Source organism: Orcinus orca, chromosome 4 (genome assembly GCF_937001465.1).
Source record: "Orcinus orca chromosome 4, mOrcOrc1.1, whole genome shotgun sequence".
Lineage (NCBI taxonomy): Eukaryota > Metazoa > Chordata > Mammalia > Artiodactyla > Delphinidae > Orcinus > Orcinus orca.
Genome location: NC_064562.1, coordinates 101,641,430 through 101,663,093, shown reverse-complemented (window position 1 = coordinate 101,663,093; position 21,664 = coordinate 101,641,430). Strand labels below are relative to the sequence as shown.

At 35.7% G+C, this 21,664-nt stretch overlaps 1 protein-coding gene across 1 annotated transcript in view; it reads left to right on the top strand.

Moving 5' to 3' along the window:
- The window catches only part of STIM2 (stromal interaction molecule 2), a 168,421-nt gene that overhangs the window by 139,795 nt on the left and 6,962 nt on the right, over nucleotides 1-21,664 (top strand). The window contains exons 6-10 of the mRNA XM_004266218.2: nucleotides 1,655-1,832; nucleotides 2,355-2,532; nucleotides 7,623-7,790; nucleotides 8,477-8,577; nucleotides 8,822-9,060. Coding sequence (XP_004266266.1) covers nucleotides 1,655-1,832; nucleotides 2,355-2,532; nucleotides 7,623-7,790; nucleotides 8,477-8,577; nucleotides 8,822-9,060 — 864 coding nt within the window. The remainder of the gene's footprint in view (nucleotides 1-1,654; nucleotides 1,833-2,354; nucleotides 2,533-7,622; nucleotides 7,791-8,476; nucleotides 8,578-8,821; nucleotides 9,061-21,664) is intronic.

Below are 21,664 nucleotides of genomic sequence, written 5' to 3'. Positions count from 1 at the left end.
CAGTATTATTATTTGAAAAGAAACCAAACTAGTCTCAAAGAATGTTGAAAACAAATGTTTTAATAACAAACCAGTTTAGAAGTTAATGATGCGTTACCTTTTTAATGTGTTTGTCTTAGAATTATTATTTGAGTGAATGAGCCCTACAGTTGGAACACCCACATTAGATTTATAAAAAATTAGCAGTGTCAAGTGAACAGAAATACATTTTAAAGGAGTTTTCACTGAAATCTTTTCCAGTTTGTGGTACTTACTGTACAGTTTGAGACTTGTCCATCTGTTTATTGTTATTCCTGGTGATTATAGTTCAGCCTAAACAAGGCTTATATTTGGACTAGAGCCTGAGCTGAACCTCTCAGTCTGAGGCAGAATAAAAATAAATCCTTTTGAGACTTTAGCCTTCTGCCAAAGAGTGAATAGTGAATCTCTTTCACTATAGGTGAGGGCGTGCACTCTTGAAATATGAAACACTGAGAGTCTCTGGCATAGAACATGCTGTTTATCACACAATGTAAATGTATACGAACGCTAGACTTGTAAGCATGAAAACTTTTCATTTCTATAGAGCTCTTCATCTCATCAAACATGCAGAGTATCTCCTTACTTCTGGAGGTGTGGGCAGTTAGGCAGTTTTTCACTGAAAAACTGTATCTCTTTTCAACAAATAACACATTATATTGTATTAGTTATCATGTCTTCCCCCACTGAGCCTCCACACTCAGATCAACTAGGAAATTATTTGCCTAGTGGTTGCTGTGGTTTGTATTACTGAGGACAGTAGGCCTGGCTCCCGGCTCCTCACTTCAGAAAAAATGTCAGGGGTTACTGTCACGCTTGGTGTGCCACAGGGGAAGGCGATCCCGATGTTTCCCTCTAGTAACCCAGATCTCTCTGGCAGATAACCACCTAAAACGTTACTAGTTATGATCATTTAACCCATGGTTTCTCAATCTTGCCACTATTGACATTCCGGGCTGGATAATTCCTAGATGATTCTTTGTTACCGCCAGACTGGGGGCAGGAAAAGAGACTGTGTTACGCATTATTGGATGTTTGGGAACATCCCTGGCCTCCACCTACTAGATACCCATAACAGACACCCTTACTTCCACCTTCCAAATTATGACAAGCAAAAATTTTCAGATGTCTGCTGGAGGGAATATCACTCTTGGTTGAGAATCACTAATTAATCTCGTTACATGGCTGTGTGCTTGGGAAATTGCTTTTTGGTGAATGATTAGGATTTCAGTTTGTGTATCAAAGCATGACCGCTGCCTAACTTGTCTGAAGGAGGGGAGCTGGTAATGGTGTTACTCTTCATGACTCCTTTCACCCCACAGAGGACCATCCTCTCTATGTGATTGGAGATACTGTTGCTTCTTCAGAGCTCCCTAGGAATTCTGTCACTAGCTCCTGTAGCAGCAGGGGGCATGGTACATCCACGTGGGTTTATCACTGCCCTCCTGTAGGTCTAGTATATCAGGTAGTTATAATAAGCACATTGATTATTTGAGGAGAACTTGTATATGGGAGGGACATCTTCATATTTTGTTTTGTTTTTAGATACCTACTATTTTTTAAAATAAGTGGCTCTGTGTACTGAGATTCTATGATACTCAAAGATTAACTTAACCATCTGTAATTGTCTTCGTAGGCCCTCCTCATAACTGGATGAAGGATTTTATCCTCACAGTTTCTATAGTAATTGGTGTTGGCGGGTGCTGGTTTGCTTACACGCAGAATAGGACATCAAAAGAACATGTTGCAAAAATGATGAAAGACTTAGAGAGTTTACAAACCGCAGAGCAAAGTCTCATGGACTTACAAGAGAGGTGAGTAGGTAAAAAAGACTATAAAACTGTGGGAAGATACAGTTTGTGAATATGTAATATGGGCATGTGCTTACCATTTATATTTAGGTTGGTACATACATCAGGAGTTCATTTCATGTTTTTAGAAAAGTATCATATTGTCATAATTACAAATTTATTATAAAGGTATGCACTAGGGAATAAATGGGCAGAAGACCAGTGGAAATAAATCAAATATAGGTAGAATTATAAGTGAAGTTAAATTTTATTTTTAACATGATTTAAATAATTATGAATTTCTTAAAAGCTTCTTCCTGAAGAGTGTTTCCCTTCTATATCTTGTATTTTTAGCTCAATATAAATTAAAATAGCTATATAGTAGGTTACCGGATGTTTTTGTTGTCCAAATTTAAGATTAATAGAAAATGCTGTGAATTCTGATTGAAACATGTATCTTATTGCTTGATACGTATTTATTGTTCATTAAGATAATGAAATTTTGGAAACTTTTGTGAGGAATTTTCATTTTTATTGTTCTGTAAGGCTTGAAAAGGCACAGGAAGAAAACAGAAATGTTGCTGTAGAAAAGCAAAATCTAGAGCGCAAAATGATGGATGAAATCAATTACGCAAAGGAAGAGGCTTGTCGGCTGAGAGAGCTAAGGGAGGGAGCTGAATGTGAACTGAGTAGACGTCAGTATGCAGAGCAGGAATTGGAACAGGTATTTATGTTTTAAAAAAGTATTTGTGAGGATATTTGTATTGCTACCCTGAGGAGTTTTTTGGGTTTCATTCAATCTCCTACATTTAGTTTCATCATATACTCTTCCTTAGTTAATAAAAGAGTCATCTGTCTATATTGTTAGCATTGGTCAAAGTTCATTAGCAAAAAACAAAGTACCAACTAAAAGAAAAAGTTACCCTCATGTTCACTCATTCATGAAGTCCTATCCCATGCCATGTTAATTGTCTTGAGTGAATCTAAGATGTTTATTTAACAACTGTAGTATATTTCAGTTTCTGACTGTAACCTAGTAAAGTATATCTACTGTTAAAGTTCTCTGCAAATGTTAAGAATCTCTATTAAACATCCATTTGAATCCTGTTAAATGGTTTTAGAACATAATCTGCTACAAATTCTGAAGTTGTTCAAAAGGTGTCCTTTTCAATATCTGCTTCTACTATGCATTTACTCAGGATGGAGTTCAGGCATTGCACAGTCCTTCAGAAAAGGTGAGGAGGTCCTGGGAGAATTTAATTATAGGCAGATGTATTAGTTTTATAATTCTGCTGTTAAAAATTACCACAAACTTAGGGGCTTAAAACAACACACATTTATTACCTTAGAGTTACTGAAGTCCGAGTCTAAAATAGGTCTGCAGGGCTGCATTCCTTCTGGAGGCTCTAGGGGAGGATCTGTTTCCTTGCCTTGTCCAACTTCTAGAGGCTGCCTACATTTCTTGGCTCATGGCCCCTTCCTTCATCTTCAAAGCATGTCACTCCAGCCTCTGCTTCCATGGTCTCATCTCCTTCTTCTGACTCTTACCCTTTCTTTACTGATAAAGAAGTTGAGGAACAAAATGAGGATGAGAAAACTTGTTCAAGTTTAGAGAGTGACTCGGTTGTAAAGCAGGGCCAGGAACCTAGGTATTCTGCCTCCCACTTTGCTTTATGCACTGTTGTCTTCTCAATCAAGTGCTAAGTAAGAATTATGTAATGGATGAGTTTCAGTTTCAACTCATGAGGAAATGTTCAGGGTACATTACTAATTCCTTCAAGATTGTCATTTTGGTAGGAGCTGTCTGACTGAATGCAGCTATCTCTTTTGTTAACAGTTAACTGTTCTTTCTCTCATACCCCAGATACCTGTCTTTTGGGTCTTTTCCCTGTAAGGGGTTTGTTCTCTTAAGTTGACTCCTAGACCTATTTTGCAGTCTGGTCCTATTTACCTGACAGACCTTGTCTATGTAGAATGTAGTAAAGAACCAGGGAGTTAACAAAAAAGGCGTACCCAATTACCAAAAAAGGCATAGCCAAATTATACTGTGTCCAAGAATTAGATACTATGTCCTTTTCTCCTGTGAGAACTCTGTGCCTGTTCCCACCCAGACTTCAACTCTTGGTTGTTCCCAGTACTAAATAAACTAAAAAGCTTGTTAGCTGTTTTCCTGAACTTTGCAGATGAGAAAGAACAAATCAGAAAGCAATAGTGGGGATTCTTCTATAGAGATATAAACTGGTAGCAGTATTTTACAGGAAACTGCCTCACAGTGTGGGAAAAAGACACAATATAAAGGAGGACCCCTAAATCAGAAATATTCTAGTCTGGGGTTTGGGACATAGAGACCTTGCATCCCTTAATAGACCCTAAGATTACTATGATACTACATCCCAGCACAAACATAATAATCCTAATGAGATCCTGAGTAAGAGGTGGTTTAAAGGAGAGAACTGGGTATTTAAAAAAACTCTGTCCAACATGATTACAGTAATAAGAAACACAATTTTATGAGTGCTTACTCTGTGCCAGAACTTTATGCTGTGCACATCATTGCAAAATTTTAATCCTCACTATACATAGACATTATTCTCATTTACAGATGAGATGTGTACAGGTTAAATAACTTGCCTTAGGTCACACAGCTATTATGTGGCAAAGGCAAGATTATGTGTGTTTTATTCCAAAGTCCATGTTTTCCCATACTGCTATTAAAAGCTTTGTTTATAAAAGTAAGTTTAACTGGGAAATTAATTTACATATGTCACATAATCCACAGTTCCACATAGTTTGAAGTATTATTGTATCTTGTCGAGTGGGTAATCAACTTCTCAAAGTTAGAAGGCAGGAAGATCTGGTACATATTTTGTATAATGTTATTTTCTGTTAAACAAAAGCTTTTGGCTGAATAATAGTACTGCTTTGTATTTTGTGTGGTTTAAATACTTTTCACATAAATTATTTTGTTTTTAAAGTCTCAAGAAGCCTAAAGTTAGGGCAAGTCATAGTACCTCTGTTGTACATGCAACAGTAAGTCTCCGCAAGTAAAGAACTTACTGAAGGAAACAGGTAATAAATCGTAAAGTTGGTCCAGAAACCAGGTTTTCAGATATTTAGACTTTCTTCTGTGATGTCATGTTTTTACTTGTTGCTGTTTTATTCCTAAGACACAAAAATTACATAAATAATTATTGTATTTTTAAACAACTTAATAATTCATCGTTTGTAAAGCCTATTAATTACTCAATTTTCACTGCATCTATTTCCCTGTAAATAACAATGCTAATTTAGACTGAGGGTTGGAATTCAGATCAAGTGATAAGCTTAAGAATAATGGCAGAGAAAATAGTTGCTGTTATTGGAAGGTCAGAATTTCCAAAATTTTGAGACATTATTTGACAGTCAATCAAAACATTGGTCAGCCTCAGTTTATACTAGAACTATATCAATTCTGTGTTAAATGTGTTTATTGCGCTTGTTTTGGGGAAACACATTTATGGATATAACATTAAGGAAAATCTTTATGGTTAAAGAGAAAAACACGAGTGAATTTGTTCAGATTCTCTGTATACATCTTTGTCAATGAAAACTGTATAGAAATTTTAGCTTTAAAATCTTGTGAGGGCTTCCCTGGTGGCGCAGTGGTTGAGAGTCCACCTGCTGATGCAGCGGACATGGGTTCGTGCCCCGGTCCTGGAAGATCCCACGTGCCGCGGAGTGGCTGGCCCCGTGAGCCATGGCCGCTGAGCCTGCGCGTCCGGAGCCTGTGCTCCACAATGGGAGAGGCCACAACAGTGAGAGGCCCGCGTACTGCAAAAAAAAAAAAAAAAAAAAAAAAATCCTGTGAGAAGGGCCTGTGACCTACACTTTGTAGTGTTATATACAACTCCATGTCACAGGACCTGAGTTCAAATTCTCTCTTGAGAGATTAGCAGGGACGCCACACAGCTCTGCCAACTGTCTTATTAAGTGCAGTATTGTCCCAAGCACATTGCACAGGGAGTCGCGTCAGGCAAGTGTTGCTTACGATTTGTCTCAAGTGAGTAAGTCCTGTTTTACCCTTCCTGTTAATATTTTGAATTGTTTACTTCCTGTCTGATGGTTTTAGAGTTTTAAAAAAAGTTTTTAGAAAACTTTTTAGAAGTTTTAGAGTTTTAAAAAATACCTTTCTACATTTTTTTCCTGTAGTATCTGGCAGCTGTTCTCTTTATCAGAAATTTGTGTCTAGTACTCTAATTTAGTTTATTCTGGCACATGATAAGGTTTATTTAAATAAATTGGGTTTGATCAGATCCAACGTTCTTCTGCACATTAGTTTAGGAATGAAGTTTTAGTTACTTTACTTAACTGTGGGGAAAATTAATTTGTGGTTATGGTGCTCCAGAAGCAGGATGCCCCATGGTTCATTTGTCACTTTGTCTGAAGGTCTTGAGTGTGTGTATGTAATTTCATAAATTCCATCATGTATCTTTTTTTTTTAAGAAGATGTTGGGGGTAGGAGTTTATTAATTAATTTATTTATTTTTGCTGTGTTGCATCTTCGTTTCTGTGCGAGGGCTTTCTCTAGTTGTGGCAAGTGGGGGCCACTCTTCATTGCGGTGCACGGGCCTCTCACTATCACGGCCTCTCTTATTGCGGAGCACAGGCTCCAGACACGCAGGCTCAGTAGTTGTGGCTCACGGGCCTAGTTGCTCCGCGGCATGTGGGATCCTCCCAGACCAGGGCTCGAACCCGTGTCCCCTGCATTAGCAGGCAGATTCTCAACCACTGCGCCACCAGGGAAGCCCCATCATGTATCTTTATACATCCTTAGCTTGAGCTCTTGCTAGTTTTTAAGTGAATCATTCCTACAATGGATTGTCTCTTTATTCTGTGTCATTTTCTTAGTGAGACTTTCCTTAAGAGTTTTTTCCTTAGCATGTAATACCACCTCATACACTAAGCATTTTAGTTTTCTGTTTATTGTCTGGCTCCCCTAAAGGGAGGCTAGAAGAAAAACTTCCACATTCTGACACTGAAGCTATTCATAGTTTCCCATGGAAAAATCAAGAAGACTCTCACTCAGAATCTGTTTTCTCAAAATTTACACTTGGTCTGCATATGCTAATTTATCAACTTTTTGGTATGTGAGAAGCAGGAAAAAATTAAATAGAGGTGATAAAACAGACTATAATAGGCAGATATGCTCATAACAATGAGAAATGACTAGCCATAAAGATGTCTGAAAAACTTTTTAAAAATGGTATAATTACTTTAAAAAAATGGGTGTATAGTTAGGTAGCTACAGCAGGGTCTTTGGGGAACACTAGAAGGGGTAGCAGAACAGGTATTCACCCTATTTTGGATACTTCTTCATATCCTGTCCATAAACAAAGAAATACAAAAAATGTAATCCATTTCAGTTTGTACATGCCCTGGGTTTTTGTCTGTCAGTGAGTCTGGCTATTATAAAATATAAAAATGCAGTATTGCAGCCTAAGGTATATGCAAGCTCCCTTTCACCCTCTGGCTTTACAAACTTGCTTAGTGAGTTTAAGAGGTACTTAAAAACTTCAGCTTTAGTTTTAATGTTAGAAATATTGTTTTAGACTGTGATTTAAAAAGAAGTTTACAAAGAGCATAATTCAAATTGCCTTTTGTCTTAATTTTGGTACTAAAAAATCTTAGTTTAAATATCTTTTAAAAAGAGAAATTTCTCTTTCTCTCTCTAACCTCTACCACCTTCCTCTACCCCTCTTTCTCCCTCCCTCCCTCCCTCCCTCCCTCTCTCTCCTTCTCTCCCACTTCTCCTTTTCTTTCCTACCTCCCTCCCAGGTTCGAATGGCTCTAAAAAAGGCTGAAAAAGAATTTGAACTCAGAAGCAGCTGGTCTGTTCCAGATGCACTTCAAAAATGGCTTCAGCTGACGCATGAAGTAGAAGTACAGTACTACAATATTAAAAGACAGAATGCTGAAATGCAGTTAGCTATTGCTAAGGATGAGGTACTCTATTATATTGCAAAACGTACTACGCTTCTAAAGGGATTAACCAGTTGGTATACAAAGATCTGAATAAAATTTTTAGTATTGCAGATTATTTTTATGAATTGGAACTTATTGCATAGATTGACTCTCATAAAAGTGAAATTACTTTATTTAAGAGAAGTACATACCTTTCAGAATGACCTTAGTATCATTTAAAAATCATCCCTACTATCATTATCATAAATGTTTTATACGGAGCTTTTCTCCTCTGGGTTGCTGCTTCATATCTGATTCAGGTTAGTAGTTACTAGAAATTAATGTCTGACTCCTAATAATTGTGTGAAATTACTGAGTCTTAATCTGATTTCTAGTGAAACAACAACAACAAAAAACTCGGTGCACTCACTTATACCTCCACTGCAGTAGGATATATAGTTTATGTTATTCTCCTAGTTTTAAATAGAAGATTCAGGTCTTTCTGATCCATAGAAATAAGGGAAAAAATTCTCCAGGACAAAGTTTGGCTTAGGAAAGCATGCTTTCTCCCTCATTTGTTTTCTTTTTTGGAAAATAGGGCTATATCTTGGCTAATAACTCCCCATTGATTTTATAATTATTAATATATTCAAAATAAAATAAACCTTATTCGTATATGTGTATTTTATCCCAAACCTAGCCTTATTTTTCTCTCTTTGGGTTTCTAGGCAGAGAAAATTAAAAAGAAGAGAAGCACAGTCTTTGGGACTCTGCATGTTGCACATAGCTCCTCCCTAGATGAGGTGGACCACAAAATTCTGGAAGCAAAGTAAGAATGTTACTGTCACTATCTGTCTGTTTTTATTGTGTTGAAATGTGTAATTTATAGGCAATTTATGTTTTAACTTGTCATTTAATTATGTACTATTATATCATTTATACTAATTCTGAAAAGGGGTAATTTCTTCTTGAAATTGGTTAATTGCCTTGGTCTGTTCATGTAGTTGACTTTTTTCAGTGCTGTATTAAAGACTCTTTGATGCAACAAGTAATTCCTATATTGGCTTTTCCAGGAAAGCTCTCTCTGAGTTGACAACTTGTTTACGAGAACGACTTTTTCGCTGGCAACAGATAGAGAAGATCTGTGGCTTTCAGATAGCCCATAACTCGGGACTCCCCAGCCTCACCTCTTCCCTTTATTCTGATCACAGCTGGGTGGTGATGCCCAGAGTCTCCATTCCACCCTATCCCATTGCTGGAGGAGTTGATGATTTAGATGAAGATACACCCCCAATAGTGTCACAGTTTCCCGGTAAGTGGTGAGTTCAAAAAAGAGAGTTGGTACAGTTTTAAAGGTAACTTTCTGCCATGCCTTTTATGAATCATTTACTTTGAAATCTATGATAAAATTTGTGTTAATTCTTCATTTTCTCTTTTTTCTTTTTCTTGATCATTGTGTTTACTGTTTGACATACTATATGAGCTATGTGTGTTACACACATATATATATGTACACATATATAATAACACATACATGCTAAGTCACTGTATGAATGAAGTGCTGAGCTTTGAGGGAAAACATCCTTTCATATGGAAGCTTAATCTATAGTAGAAATTAAAAATTAGAGGAAGACCTTGGAAACCTGAGTTGCAATCCTAGCTCTGCCACTAACTAACCAACTGTGTGACTTTGAGCCAGTCGATTTATTTTAAATTGAGTTGCCTTCCCAGGAGGCATGTTTCATAGTATTTTGTTTTGCTTTTCCAATTCTATCCTTTTATTGAAAGAGTATTAATTAATATTTAACTCATAAAGCATTAAATCCACTCACCTTTACACAAAATTAAATTGTGTTTATATTTAGAAAACATACATTTTTTTGTTGCTAAAAAGTGGAGCTTCTCCCAAAGGTGGTTTTTTGTTGTTGTTGTTGTTGTTGTTTTTTTTGCGGTACCCGGGCCTCTCACCGTTGTAGCCTCTCCCACTGTGCTCCCGGAGCACAGGCTCCGGACCCGCAGGCTCAGCGGCCATGGCTCACGGGCCCAGCCGCTCCGCGGCATGTGGGATCTTCTTGGACCGGGGCACGAACCTGTGTCCCCTGCATTGGCAGGCGGACTCTCAACCATTGCGCCACCAGGGAAGCCCCCAAAGTTGGTTTTAACATGTACAGTTTTCATTATAATTGCTTTGTTATGCTGTATTCTTTGAAGATGTTTACAGTGTAAAGAATACATTTTGGTAGGAAGGTGAAATTTTACTATTTTAGATTTTATTAATAAATTGTAGAATTTATTAATAAATATTTGGAATTTTTGCAAAGTTATAGAGAGTGTAAATTTAAAGTGGTGTATTTCTTGTATTAGAAATCATTTGAAAAACTGTTTATCCTTATTACTGCTTGCCTGATTCATTTTCCCAATTTTTGTAACCTTTTTGAAACAGTATAGCTAGAACAAGATTCCAAAGAATAGAGAGCAAAATTTAATCATTAATCAGTTGAAAACTCACACAGAAATTTGAGTCTTTGAGACACAAATCATCATATATGAGCATTTTGCAGTTTGAAAGTTTCTGTCCAATTGTTACAACTTTCCTAAAGTTATGATTTAGAAAGGGTTCTAATGTTAAAACAATTTTATGAAATAAAGCCCTAAGTTTGCAAATAATTAATTAGTGACTATGTGCTTGTGTTCATTTCTGTGATTTTAATTATCTGGTTTAACGGCAGACAGATAATGCAAGCAGATTGGGGAGACACTAAACTCTTACAAGAGGAAGGGGGAGAGGACAGATTGTAAATGCAGTGAATACTGGGAAGTATGTGACCTCAATCATTTCACTTGCCCCATGCTGCAAGATAGTGATGGTTGAAAAGGTTTATCTAGATATGGGCTAGCTCTGCTGTTTGGATACTGTCAACTTGAGTTTATTTGAATTATGTGCCCTTAAGCTTACCATATATGCAGCACTGATTCATAAGTGTATGATTTTGTTTGAAAATGATAGCTTTTTAAAGTTGCAGTTCCTCCTTAGAAACCATAATTATTCGATATCAGAAGTGTGCATATATGTATTCCCTAAAATTAACCAGTTTTTTCTTTACTTTTTTTTTAAAGTATTTTTTGATGGTGCAAGATATCCACATGTGCATTAAAACACTTATAACTAAATGTGAATAATTTTTTAGTGATTGTGATACACAGAGAAATTTGAACTTTTTAAAATTCAGTATGATGCTTTAGAAATGCTTAAATTTATTATCTCTGAAAAATAACTTATGCCAAAGATTACACTTTGAGAGCTCTGTCTCCACCCAGTGGCACAAAAGTAATACTCCACTCTGTTTAGTTATAAAAGCGTAATTTCTGGACCTGACAAATAAACTCTTGGCAGTAGTACTAGGGTCTAGGGTAGGATGAAGGCTCTTCATTATATACTCTTTTAAGCAGTTTTAAATCTGCACCATGGATATGTGTAAATTGTCTAAGAGTGAAGGAATGACAAGGAAGCCTGCCTGTGGTATGTTAAGAGCGAAGTAAAAGATTATAAAACCATATACAGAATAATATTGTCTATGTTTAATTATGTGTAAATAAAAAAGAGAAAATATTATCAAAGGTTAGCTCTGTATGGGTTTTCCCAGTACCTTTATAGTATCTACTAAATATTCATAGTGGGATTGTGGTAGCAATTTATTTAAAATTTCTTATCATAAAGCTCTTCAGATATGCTTAAAAATACTGAAAATAAATTGCTCATTTACTACAAAGATAAACAGATTTTAACATTTTGCTTTATTCATCTTTCTTTTTCTCTGAAAAAGAAAACACATCTCCTCCCCTTCCTACTAAAGTTGTATATCTTCTAAAGCCTGTTTTACTTGTATTACATGCAGCTATATCTATAAACAATAGATACAATTGTTGTTTTTTTAAAAATGTACATAAATGGTATCAAACTGTGGGTATCATTTTGCAGCTCTTTTTGGTCAAAAGTATGTTTTAGAAAATTTCCATGTTTATATACAGATAAATTCACTAAAACTGTTTAATATGAGTCAACCACAGTATATCTATTTATCTTTTGTAATAATAAACCACAGTTTATCCATTTTTCTACTGAGATAGGTTCTTTCTACTTTTTTGCCCTTGCAAAAATGAGTATCCTTATCTCTATCTCCTTATTTCTAACTTTGAGAGTTTCTCTGGGTGGACACCTAGAAATGGATTGCTAAGTCATTGGGAAGGCACCTCTTATTAGTCGTTGCCAAGTTGCTTTCAAAGTGGTTCTATCTGTTTACATACCCAGTGTTTATAAGAATGCCTGTCTGCCTGTATCCTCACCATACTAGGAATGATCTGGTTTGTTTTGTAACTTGAATGCGTGTGATATGATACCTTAGTGTTATTAAAATTGTAATTTCTTTAAAGACTACTGAGGTTGTCTTTAAAGACTAAAAAGACTACTACTACCATTTCATATTTATTGGTGTTTGTCATTCAGATTTTTTCCTCTCTGAGTTGCTTGTTCCAGCTGTGGAATCTCCCTCCGAGATTCCTTACTTATCTGGAAGAATTTTTATTATTATTATTATTTTCTGGTTATTTGAGGGTTGCAGATGTCTTTTCCTAGGCCTTGGCTTTTCTTTTTTACTGTGCTATGTTACTTATTTTCTTTTTTTAATCAAATGGTTTTTTTTCAAAAAACATTTTTAATGACAAATTTACAAATCTGGTTTGTGTTTTTATGTCTTTTTCATAAGGCGATAGATTGTTGTTTGCTCTACTAAAAGTTTTTAACTTTCACTTTAATCCTTTAGTCTTTTCATCTACCTGGAAGTTATTTTTGTTCCTATTGTGAGTGGAATCTAAAGATATCTCTTGATGTATGGATAAACAGTTGTCCTAGTCTCATTCCTGCTCTATCCTTGCTGGTTTGTAATACAACTTCTCTCCATAGATACATAAATGCTTCCAGGCTCTTTATTTTTGTTCCATTGATCCCATTTTGCTTTAGTTGCTATATGTAGCTTTATAGTAAGTATTAATGTTTGATGGGTTTAATCTTCCTCTATTAAATTCAGAATTGCTACTCTTGGCAAGTTATTCTTATGAATTTTAGGATTAGCTTACGAAACGCCATGAAAACTTCCATGGGGCTTTTATTGGAATTTCTTTGAATTTAAAGATTAATTTTTAGCTTGTTTTTTTTTATAGTTATATGTGTTACCTTTCTTTAAAAAGTTATACTTCAAATTGCTTGTTGCTGATATGTAGGGAAAAGCTGTTGATTTTGGTATGCTGATTTTGTATATAGAAACATTGAATTTTTCTATAAGAGTGTTCTGGATTTTGTTTTGTGGACAATAATAATGACTTTTTCCCCCGCTTTCCATTCCTTGTGCTTTTTTCCCAAGGCAGTCTAAGACCTCCAGTAAAATGTTGAATAAAAGTGCGAAAGTGATTGCAGACAAATAGTGATCTCCATTTCTAACTTTAAAGAGAATGCTTATTTCATCATGAAGTGTGTTTTTTTGTTTATTTGTTTTGTTTTTTCCTCTGTGTTCAATGGGTTACATTTTTTTTTTTGGCCGAGCCACGAGACACGTAGGATCTTAGTTCTCTGACCAGGCATTGAACCCACGACCCCCTGCATTGGGAGCACGGAGTCTTAACCGCTGGGCCGCCAGGGAAGTCCCTGATGCATTATTTTTAAATTAAGGAAATTAATCTCTATTTCTATTTTGCTAAGAATGATGTTTCTTTTAAATCAATGGATGTTAAATTTTACCAAATTATTTTTCTGCATAATTTGAGGTAATTGCTTGTTTTATTTTTCTTTATTCCATTGAATTTTAATCTGTTTAAATAAATTCCTTTAAATGTCAGTGAAACTGTTTTAGTCACAATGTTCTGTTTTGATAATAATTAGATTTGGTTTGCTATATTATTTTATTTAGGGTTTTTACATTTTTAATCATAGATTAGTCAATAATTTTCCTTCTCGACACTCTGATTTTGGTATCAAGATTATATTAGCATCATAAAATAAGGCAGAGAATACCCTCTTTTTCTTTCATTTCATTTTTTTTTTTACTCTTATAGTAGTAGTTAAGAATTTGGTTTCTAGAACAAGATTGCTAGAGTTTGAATCCTTACTCCTCCATTTAACTTATATGTATGTAATGTTGTCTAGTATTTTGTTTTGTTTTGAATGTCCCGCAAAACATTATTATTATTATTATTTTTTTTTTTTGTGGTACGCGGGCCTCTCACTGTTGTGGCCTCTCCCGTTGCGGAGCACAGGCGCAGGCTCAGTGGCCATGGCTCACGGGCCCAGCCGCTCCGTGGCATGTGGGATCTTCCTGGACCAGGGCACGAACCTGTGTCCCCTGCATCGGCAGGCGGACTCTCAACCACTGCGCCACCAGAGAAGCCCAAGACATTATTTTTAATTTGTGTAACTTTGTGGGAGGTACTCTCTCTGACTCTAAGCTTCCTTGTCTGTAAAATGTAACCTACCCTATGAGATTATTTTGTAATTTAAACTAAATAATATTTGTAAAACAATTAGAACATACCCTGGCCCATAATAATCCTCAATAAATGTTTTGAATTTTATTCTGTATTCTGAAATATAAGATACAGATGATTCTGTGAAGATTTTGAAGAAATTGCCTATAGGCAGTTTGAGTTTGGTTGTGTGTATGTTGGCAGAAGGGAAGGAGACAGATTTTTAAATTATTGATTCAGTTTCTTATAATGGCCATAAGTCTAGATTTGTTAAATTATATATTTCTAAAATATTGTTTGTTTTATCTGAGTTACAAAATTTGTGGCTTAAAGTTGTCCATAGTATTTTATATGATTTTAAAAATCTCACATCTTTAAATTTTCTTTTCATTTCTCCTCCTTGATTAATCTGGCATGATTTGTCTATTTTATTTCACTCCGTCATTCTTCAGAGAGCTAACTGTTGGTTTTGTTGATATTCTCCATTTAGTTCTGCTCTTATCTTTTATTTCCTTTATTGGAATTTGCTTCATTTGTTTGTTTTTAATGTTTAGACAGCTAGCTCATGAATTTTCAGTCCTCCTGTTTCCTTAATGTATGATTTTTATGGCTGCGAATTTCCCTCTAAGAACGACTTTAACTGAATCTACGTAAAGTTTGGATACGTATAGTTTGATTATCATCTAGTTTTAAAATGTTTCCAACTTTTAATATGTCTCTTCCTTGAAATATGAATTATCTGGAAGTATATGTTTAAGTTTCCAAATGTAGTATGTTTGTTTTGTTGTTTATTTGGTCATTAGTTTTTAAAGAATATCTTTACTTATCAATTTCTAGTTGTATTATGCTTAGAGAATAGCATCTATATAACATTTATTCTTTGGTATCTTCTGAGACTTGCTTCATGACCTAGTATTTATTTGATCGAATATTTAAAAATTTCCACACATATCTGAAAAGTACATTTTCTTAATTGTTAGTTATAGGATACTATATTGTTGGTTAAATCATGTATTAGTTATGAAAAATCTCTATATACCTACATTTTGGTCTACTTTTCTGTCAGTTGCAGAAAGAAGTTTGTTCAGATCTCTCTCAATTTCTTCTTGTAATTCTGCTCATTTCTATTTTATACAGTTTAAACCAAGTTATTCGGTGAATATAAGTCCAGATGTATCTTTTTAAAAGATTAACTATTCTTCTATGATTATGCGGAGACTGCTTTACAGCTAACCGTACTTTCTGCCTTTAAGTTTGTATTATCTGATATTAAAATAGCTATAGGAGCTTTCTTTTGATTAATATTTGCCAGCGTAACTTTTTCTTTACTTAAAATTTTTTCCATCATCAGGCTCTAGATATGTCTGTATAAGAAATAGTAATAACTTATTATTTTGCTTTCTATTTGAGGATCTCTGTTGCCAGCAAAGTCCAATTTAATCCAATTACATTTAATCTGCTTGCTGATCCGTTTGGATTTCTCTCTGGCATATTATTTTGTGGTTTCTCTTTTCTATACCTCTTTTCAGCTTCTCTGTCATTCTCCTAAAGGATCTTCAGATGCTTTAATTTTAGACACTACCCTCTGCATCTTATATATTAATGTTGTCTAGTATTTTGTTTTGAATACCCTGCAAAAGTCATTTTTTATTGTTTTATTCAGTCGTTGTTCAGAAAGACTTATGTGTTTCTCTCTTCATCATTGTATTTTGTTTTTTACTCTTTCCTTTTTTTTTGCTTCCTTGAAAATACGTTCTTTGGTAAAAATTCTTTCAGTTAGCAACTGGGAGTAGTAAATTCTCTGTCTTTGCCTGAAAATGTCTTTATTTTCACTCTCACTTGAGAATAATAGTTTAACTGGATATCAGATTCTAGATGAACAATTACTTTTCCCATAGTATTTTGAAAACATTTGTTGTTATTTTCAGGCCTCTTATTGTTACTGTTGAGAAGTTTTAGTAAGGCAGATTGTTCCAGTTTCCTTTTAGGTAATTTCTCGTTTCTCTCATCACTTAGAAAATGTTATCATTTTCTTTTGTTACACGTTTTTACTATAATATAATTAGGTGTACAATTTTTTCCCTGATACTTGGTGTGCTTTTGACTCTGAAGATGATTATCTTTTTTCAATTACAGAAAAATTATTAGTTGTTTTCTCTTTTAATGTTGTTTTTCTTTTCTCTCTTCACTCCTACTGGAATATTAGTTGTATAGAAATATAAGACTAATATTAGCCTATAATTATATGTTTGATCTTATTTTATCTTCCACATCTCTTAACCTTTCTTTTTATCTAATTGTGCTGCATTCAGAAAAATTTCCTTAGATCCATCTTTGAGATTATTTACTCTTTCTTCAGCTCCAATTTTGTTTAACCCATTCTTTGAATTTTTAATTTCAGCGACTGTTTTCATTTCTATTAGTTCTCCTTGATTCTTCATAAAATCTACTTGTTTTTTAATGCCTTGTCCTTTTTTCATTTTTATTTTATAATTTAATGCCCTTAAACATCTTATATTTTAGTTTTATTTGATAATTGTATTATTTGATGTTCTTGATTGATTATTGCAGCTGTTTCTTGAGTTTGCAGAGCAGATTGCCTTCTCCTGTTTTATAGTGTTTTACTGAACTATCTTAAAGGAACTTCTTTTTTTTCTTCCCTCCAGGGAAACACTTTGTGAGGAGTAGGAGTGCTCCTCAATATGATTTCTCTTGCTTCTGGCAGTAGTTTCAAGGGCTTCACCTACTTAGGACGATCTTTTTTTTTTTTTTTTGTTAACCTTTCGGATTTGGGTTTCACAGACCCTTCTGGTAGTATAAACTTGAACTCCAGGGTAATATGAGTTAGTTTGTATTGAGTTTGAGTATTGAACACCCAGCATATTGAGTTTTTCATAAGAACCTTTTTAAATTCCAGTATCCAGAGAACATTCATCCCTTGTTCATTGGTCAGATGTCTTTTCAGTACACCCTCCCACTGAGGAATGCAGCCATCTAGGCCCAGTCTTTTATCCAGAACACTCACAATTCCCATTCCTCACCTTCTGTGGGCTTAAGATGTCATTTATATCCCCAAATTAAAGCGCAAACCTTTAAATTACTGAGACCGAGAACCTCCCACAGCAGTTCCAACATCACTCACAGGCCTACTAGCTCTGACTTTTAGTCTTTGTGTTTTGGCATCCGAGAATTTTCTCTTCTTCCTTGCAAACTCAGCTATGCATTTAAAACTGTTGTTATATTTTATTCAGCATATTGAAGTACTTGAGGCTATTTAAAGTGTGTGGTTGGGGGTTGGAAATGGTGGTCAGGTTATCTTTGACTGCCATATTGCTAGAACCAGAAGTCCCTATATTACTTATTATTTTTGGTTGTTGGTGGTGGGGGGGACCCCCTTATTCAAAACCAAATTTTATCTTCTTTGCCGTAAGAAAATACAGTTTGCAAAATAGTGTCTTATTAAATTGTTATGCTTCTGTATATAATTATTGATATTAGAATGAAAAATCACCTCAAATAAATTTCTGTACAGTGAACTTCAGTGTTTCATTTAGCTACTCTTATAAATCACAGGTAGGGATGGCTGTCGGCTTTCATTGAGAATTAATAATAGCCTGGAGGTACTATTAAACATGTTCACCTTTTGTATAGGAGAGCTTGTTACAAGGTCAAAGTGAACTGCTTTTTAATCCTACTTGAGTTTTATGGTGTTGGCAATATGTAAGAAGAAAATTTTTTGAAAGGATTGTAGAGTTGTAAACATTTTCTAGATGTGACCCATTTATGAGTCTCATCTTTATGTTATATTCTTTATTGGATTACTTAGAATTTTCCTCATATAAACTATTTGCTTTGTTTTTAAACCTTCTTCATGCGGTATCTTTCCATCTTTGTGAGTAATACAAAAAAAATTTTTCCAAGCAGGGAATCCTGATTCTTCTCAGCCCTTCGCATCACACCTAGTCATGGCTGAATGTGGCTATGTTTTACTGTGTATACCAAGTAACCAGTGACTGCTGAGAATGGCTGCATTATATGCTAAGAGTTGTAGAACTTAATCATCTGTGTCAGTCTGGACACATTCTTTTAGTATTTGTAGGGTATTGTTTCTTCTTTGACAAAGTGAGAACATCGGACTAAAGATTTCCAGGGTTTCCTTCAGTTCTGTAATCTATGAATCATTATAAATAAGTAAGGGAAAATTCTAATGTTTGTCTACTAAATTATAAATAGTTTCATATTATATAATTTGTGTTTGGAAAAAGCCTTGTATGGTATTTATGGAGGTAGTCAAATATTCTGAAAATATTCCCTTTAATTTTACCCATTTTCTTTTTTTTTTTTTCCCAGTCCATCAAGTTATTTCAGTGGCTGTTTCTGTTTGAATTGTTTGTTAATTCACTCAGTAACTACTTACTGTACATCTACTTTTTTTAAAAAATAAATTTATGTATTTTATTTTTGGCTGCGTTGGGTCTTAGTTGCTGCGTGTGGGATTTCTCTAGTTGTGGTGAGCGGGGGCTACTCTTTGTTGCGGTGCATAGGCTTCTCATTGCAGTGGCTTCTCTTATTGCGGAGCACGGGCTCTAGGTGCGCAGGCTTCAGTAGTTGTGGCTTGCGGGCTCTAGAGCGCAGGCTCAGTAGTTGTGGCGCACGGGCTTAGTTGTTCTGCAGCTTGTGGGATCTTCCTGGGCCAGGGCTCGAACCTGTATCCCCTGCATTGGCAGGTGGATTCTTAACCACTGCGCCACCAGGGAAGTCCCTGTACATCTACTTTTTGTCTGGCATTGTGCTAGTTGTGATTCAGTGTTGAACATGGTACACAGTTATTTCCTTCATGAAACATGCAGTCTAATGGAGGACAGACAAGAGCAATGCACTAAGTTATGTCATGGGGAAGTACACTTTGGTGTTGCCATGTGAGCACAAGAGGGCAAACACTGACCTTAAATTTGGAGGGGTTGGGAAACTTCCTGGAGGAACTGCTCTTTAAGTGAAATGGGAGGTCAAGGGAGAGATGAGATGAGGAAAGAAGGTATGGAGATACTCTGATACTTCTGGGAGCTGAGTGAGGTATATTGTTCCTAGTATTCCTGTAACAGAGAAGAGGGACACTAGTTCCAAATTAGAGGCTAGATAAATAGGGCATTGTAAGCCATGTTAAGGAGTTTGACTTTATCCTAATCCTAGAAGTAATGGGAGCAACTTAAGGGTTTTAACCAATAAAATGTCATATTCCTTTTCCATTTTAAAATGATCATGCAGGTTGCAGTATGGAGAATAAGTTGGAGGAGAAAGATCAGTTATTATTCTGGTGCAGTAGTCCAGCATAATACAGCAGTGATTTGTTGAGGGGGAAGTGGAGAGATGTGAGAGATACCCAGGAGGTAGAACTGGAAACACTTTATGATTAACTAGATGTGGTTTATGATGGAGGAAGAAGAGTCAAGAACGTCTGCGTTTCCAATTCAGATAACTAAGTGAGTGGTGGTGTTTTTTTTTTTTTTTTTTTACACCAAGGTGTAAGGAACATAGAAGAAGGAGTGGGTTTGGGAGGAAAATGTTGAATTCAGTGTGGGTATCTGTGGAACACCCAAATGTCCAGTAGGCAGTTGATTGTGAAGTCCTAAAGTTTAGGAAAAAGATTAAAAGCTGGAGTCACAGATTTGGACGTCTATAGACTGCAAAGGGTAATTGGAGTAATGGGAGTGGATGAAATTTCTTGAGAAGAATAAGTGGAACAAGAATAACAAGGCCTAGAACAGAACTTCGGAGACAAACAATTAAGGGACAGTAAAGGAAGAGGTCAAGGAAAGGATAAACTAATAATGTCACGTGCTGGTCCAATGTCAAGGAAGGATGGAGATACTCACTGAATTTAGCAATGAGGAAGTTTATCATAACTTTGTTAATGATAGTTGCAGGGAAATTGTATGGAAGCACTTTACCATTTCTTTGATGAATGAGTGAAGATAAAGTAGTGTAGAAAAAGCAACATAGATCATTTACATAAAAGGGAAGAGAGATGTCAGCTGAAAACAGTCTGAGGGTAGAGGAGGTTTTCTTGTTGCTCTTGTTGTTTATCTGTTTGTTTCTCAGGTTTTTTCAACTTTTTTTAAAATAAATTTATTTTATTTCATTTTATTTTTATTTTTGGCTGTGTTGGGTCTTCGTTGCTGCACACGGACTTTCTCTAGTTGCGGCAAGCGGGAGCTACTCTTCCTTGCGGTGCGTGGGCTTCTCATTGCGGTGGCTTCTCTTGTTGCAGAGCACAGGCTCTAGGTGTACGGGCTTCAGTAGTTGCGGCACGCAGCCTCAGTAGTTGTGGCACACAGGCTTAGTTGCTCCGCAGCATGTGGGATCTTCCCGGACCAGGGCTCGAACCCATGTCCCCTGCATTGGCAGGCGGATTCTTAACCACTGCGCCACCAGGGAAGCCCCTTGTTTTTTTAACTTTTATTTTTAAGTGCCATTGGGAAATAGAAGAGGAGAAGATGAAAATAAAGGCAGCAAAAGGGATAAACAGTAGATAAGGTCCTTGAGTTTAGGGTAGAGAATGGGACAGATAGTGGAAGGAACAGAATGTGTGAACTAGAAAGGTAGGAATGTTAGAATCTAAATTATCTGATGTCTTAAGCTTATTATTTCAAAAATGAAGCAATTCTGAATGATGGCAAGACCAAGGCATGAGAGTGGGTGGTGGAGTAGAGTAGAGGTGAATGTCTTGTGAGAAGAGATGAAAAACATGATTGGTTAAGGTGTTCATCTTACAGATGAGATGGCTCAAGCTGGTGAGAGGTTGGATGGACTGGTAAGAGAGAGACTAAGCAGGAAGTGACTAGTGAAGTGGAGATGAGAGATTCACGTGGCTTAATAGTGTGAGTGTCAAAGGAACATGTTTTTATAAAGGGGGTGAGGGTTTACAACAATATTGCGGAGTGAGAAGGCCATCAATCTGTTGTTCTGATGCTGCAGCATGTGAGGTATGAAGAATGAACGGCTTCAGCTTGAGATCAGTATTCTTAGGAGAGCTATGTTTCCATTAAGGCAAAGAAATGAAGTGCCCATTCAATGAAGATTTAAGCACATAGGGGAAGTTTGTCTACTGTCTGCGTGGGTCTAGACTGAGACTGGGAGCAGAAACAAGGTAATCTAAGACTTCTGGTTAGTTCCACAATAGTCAGTGTTCAAAAAACAAGTTTTTATCTGACCTTTGCCTAAAAAATAGTGAGACTATATATACAGTATTTAAATGATCCTTGATTTAAAATTTCTCAAAGTTCAAACAAGTTGTGCTGTCTCAAGAGATATTTGTTGAAAAATCCAACCTGTTTTACTGAATAGTTTTCTCGTCTTTCAATGTTAAAATTCATTAAAATATTTGCAATAAAGTACAGATTCCT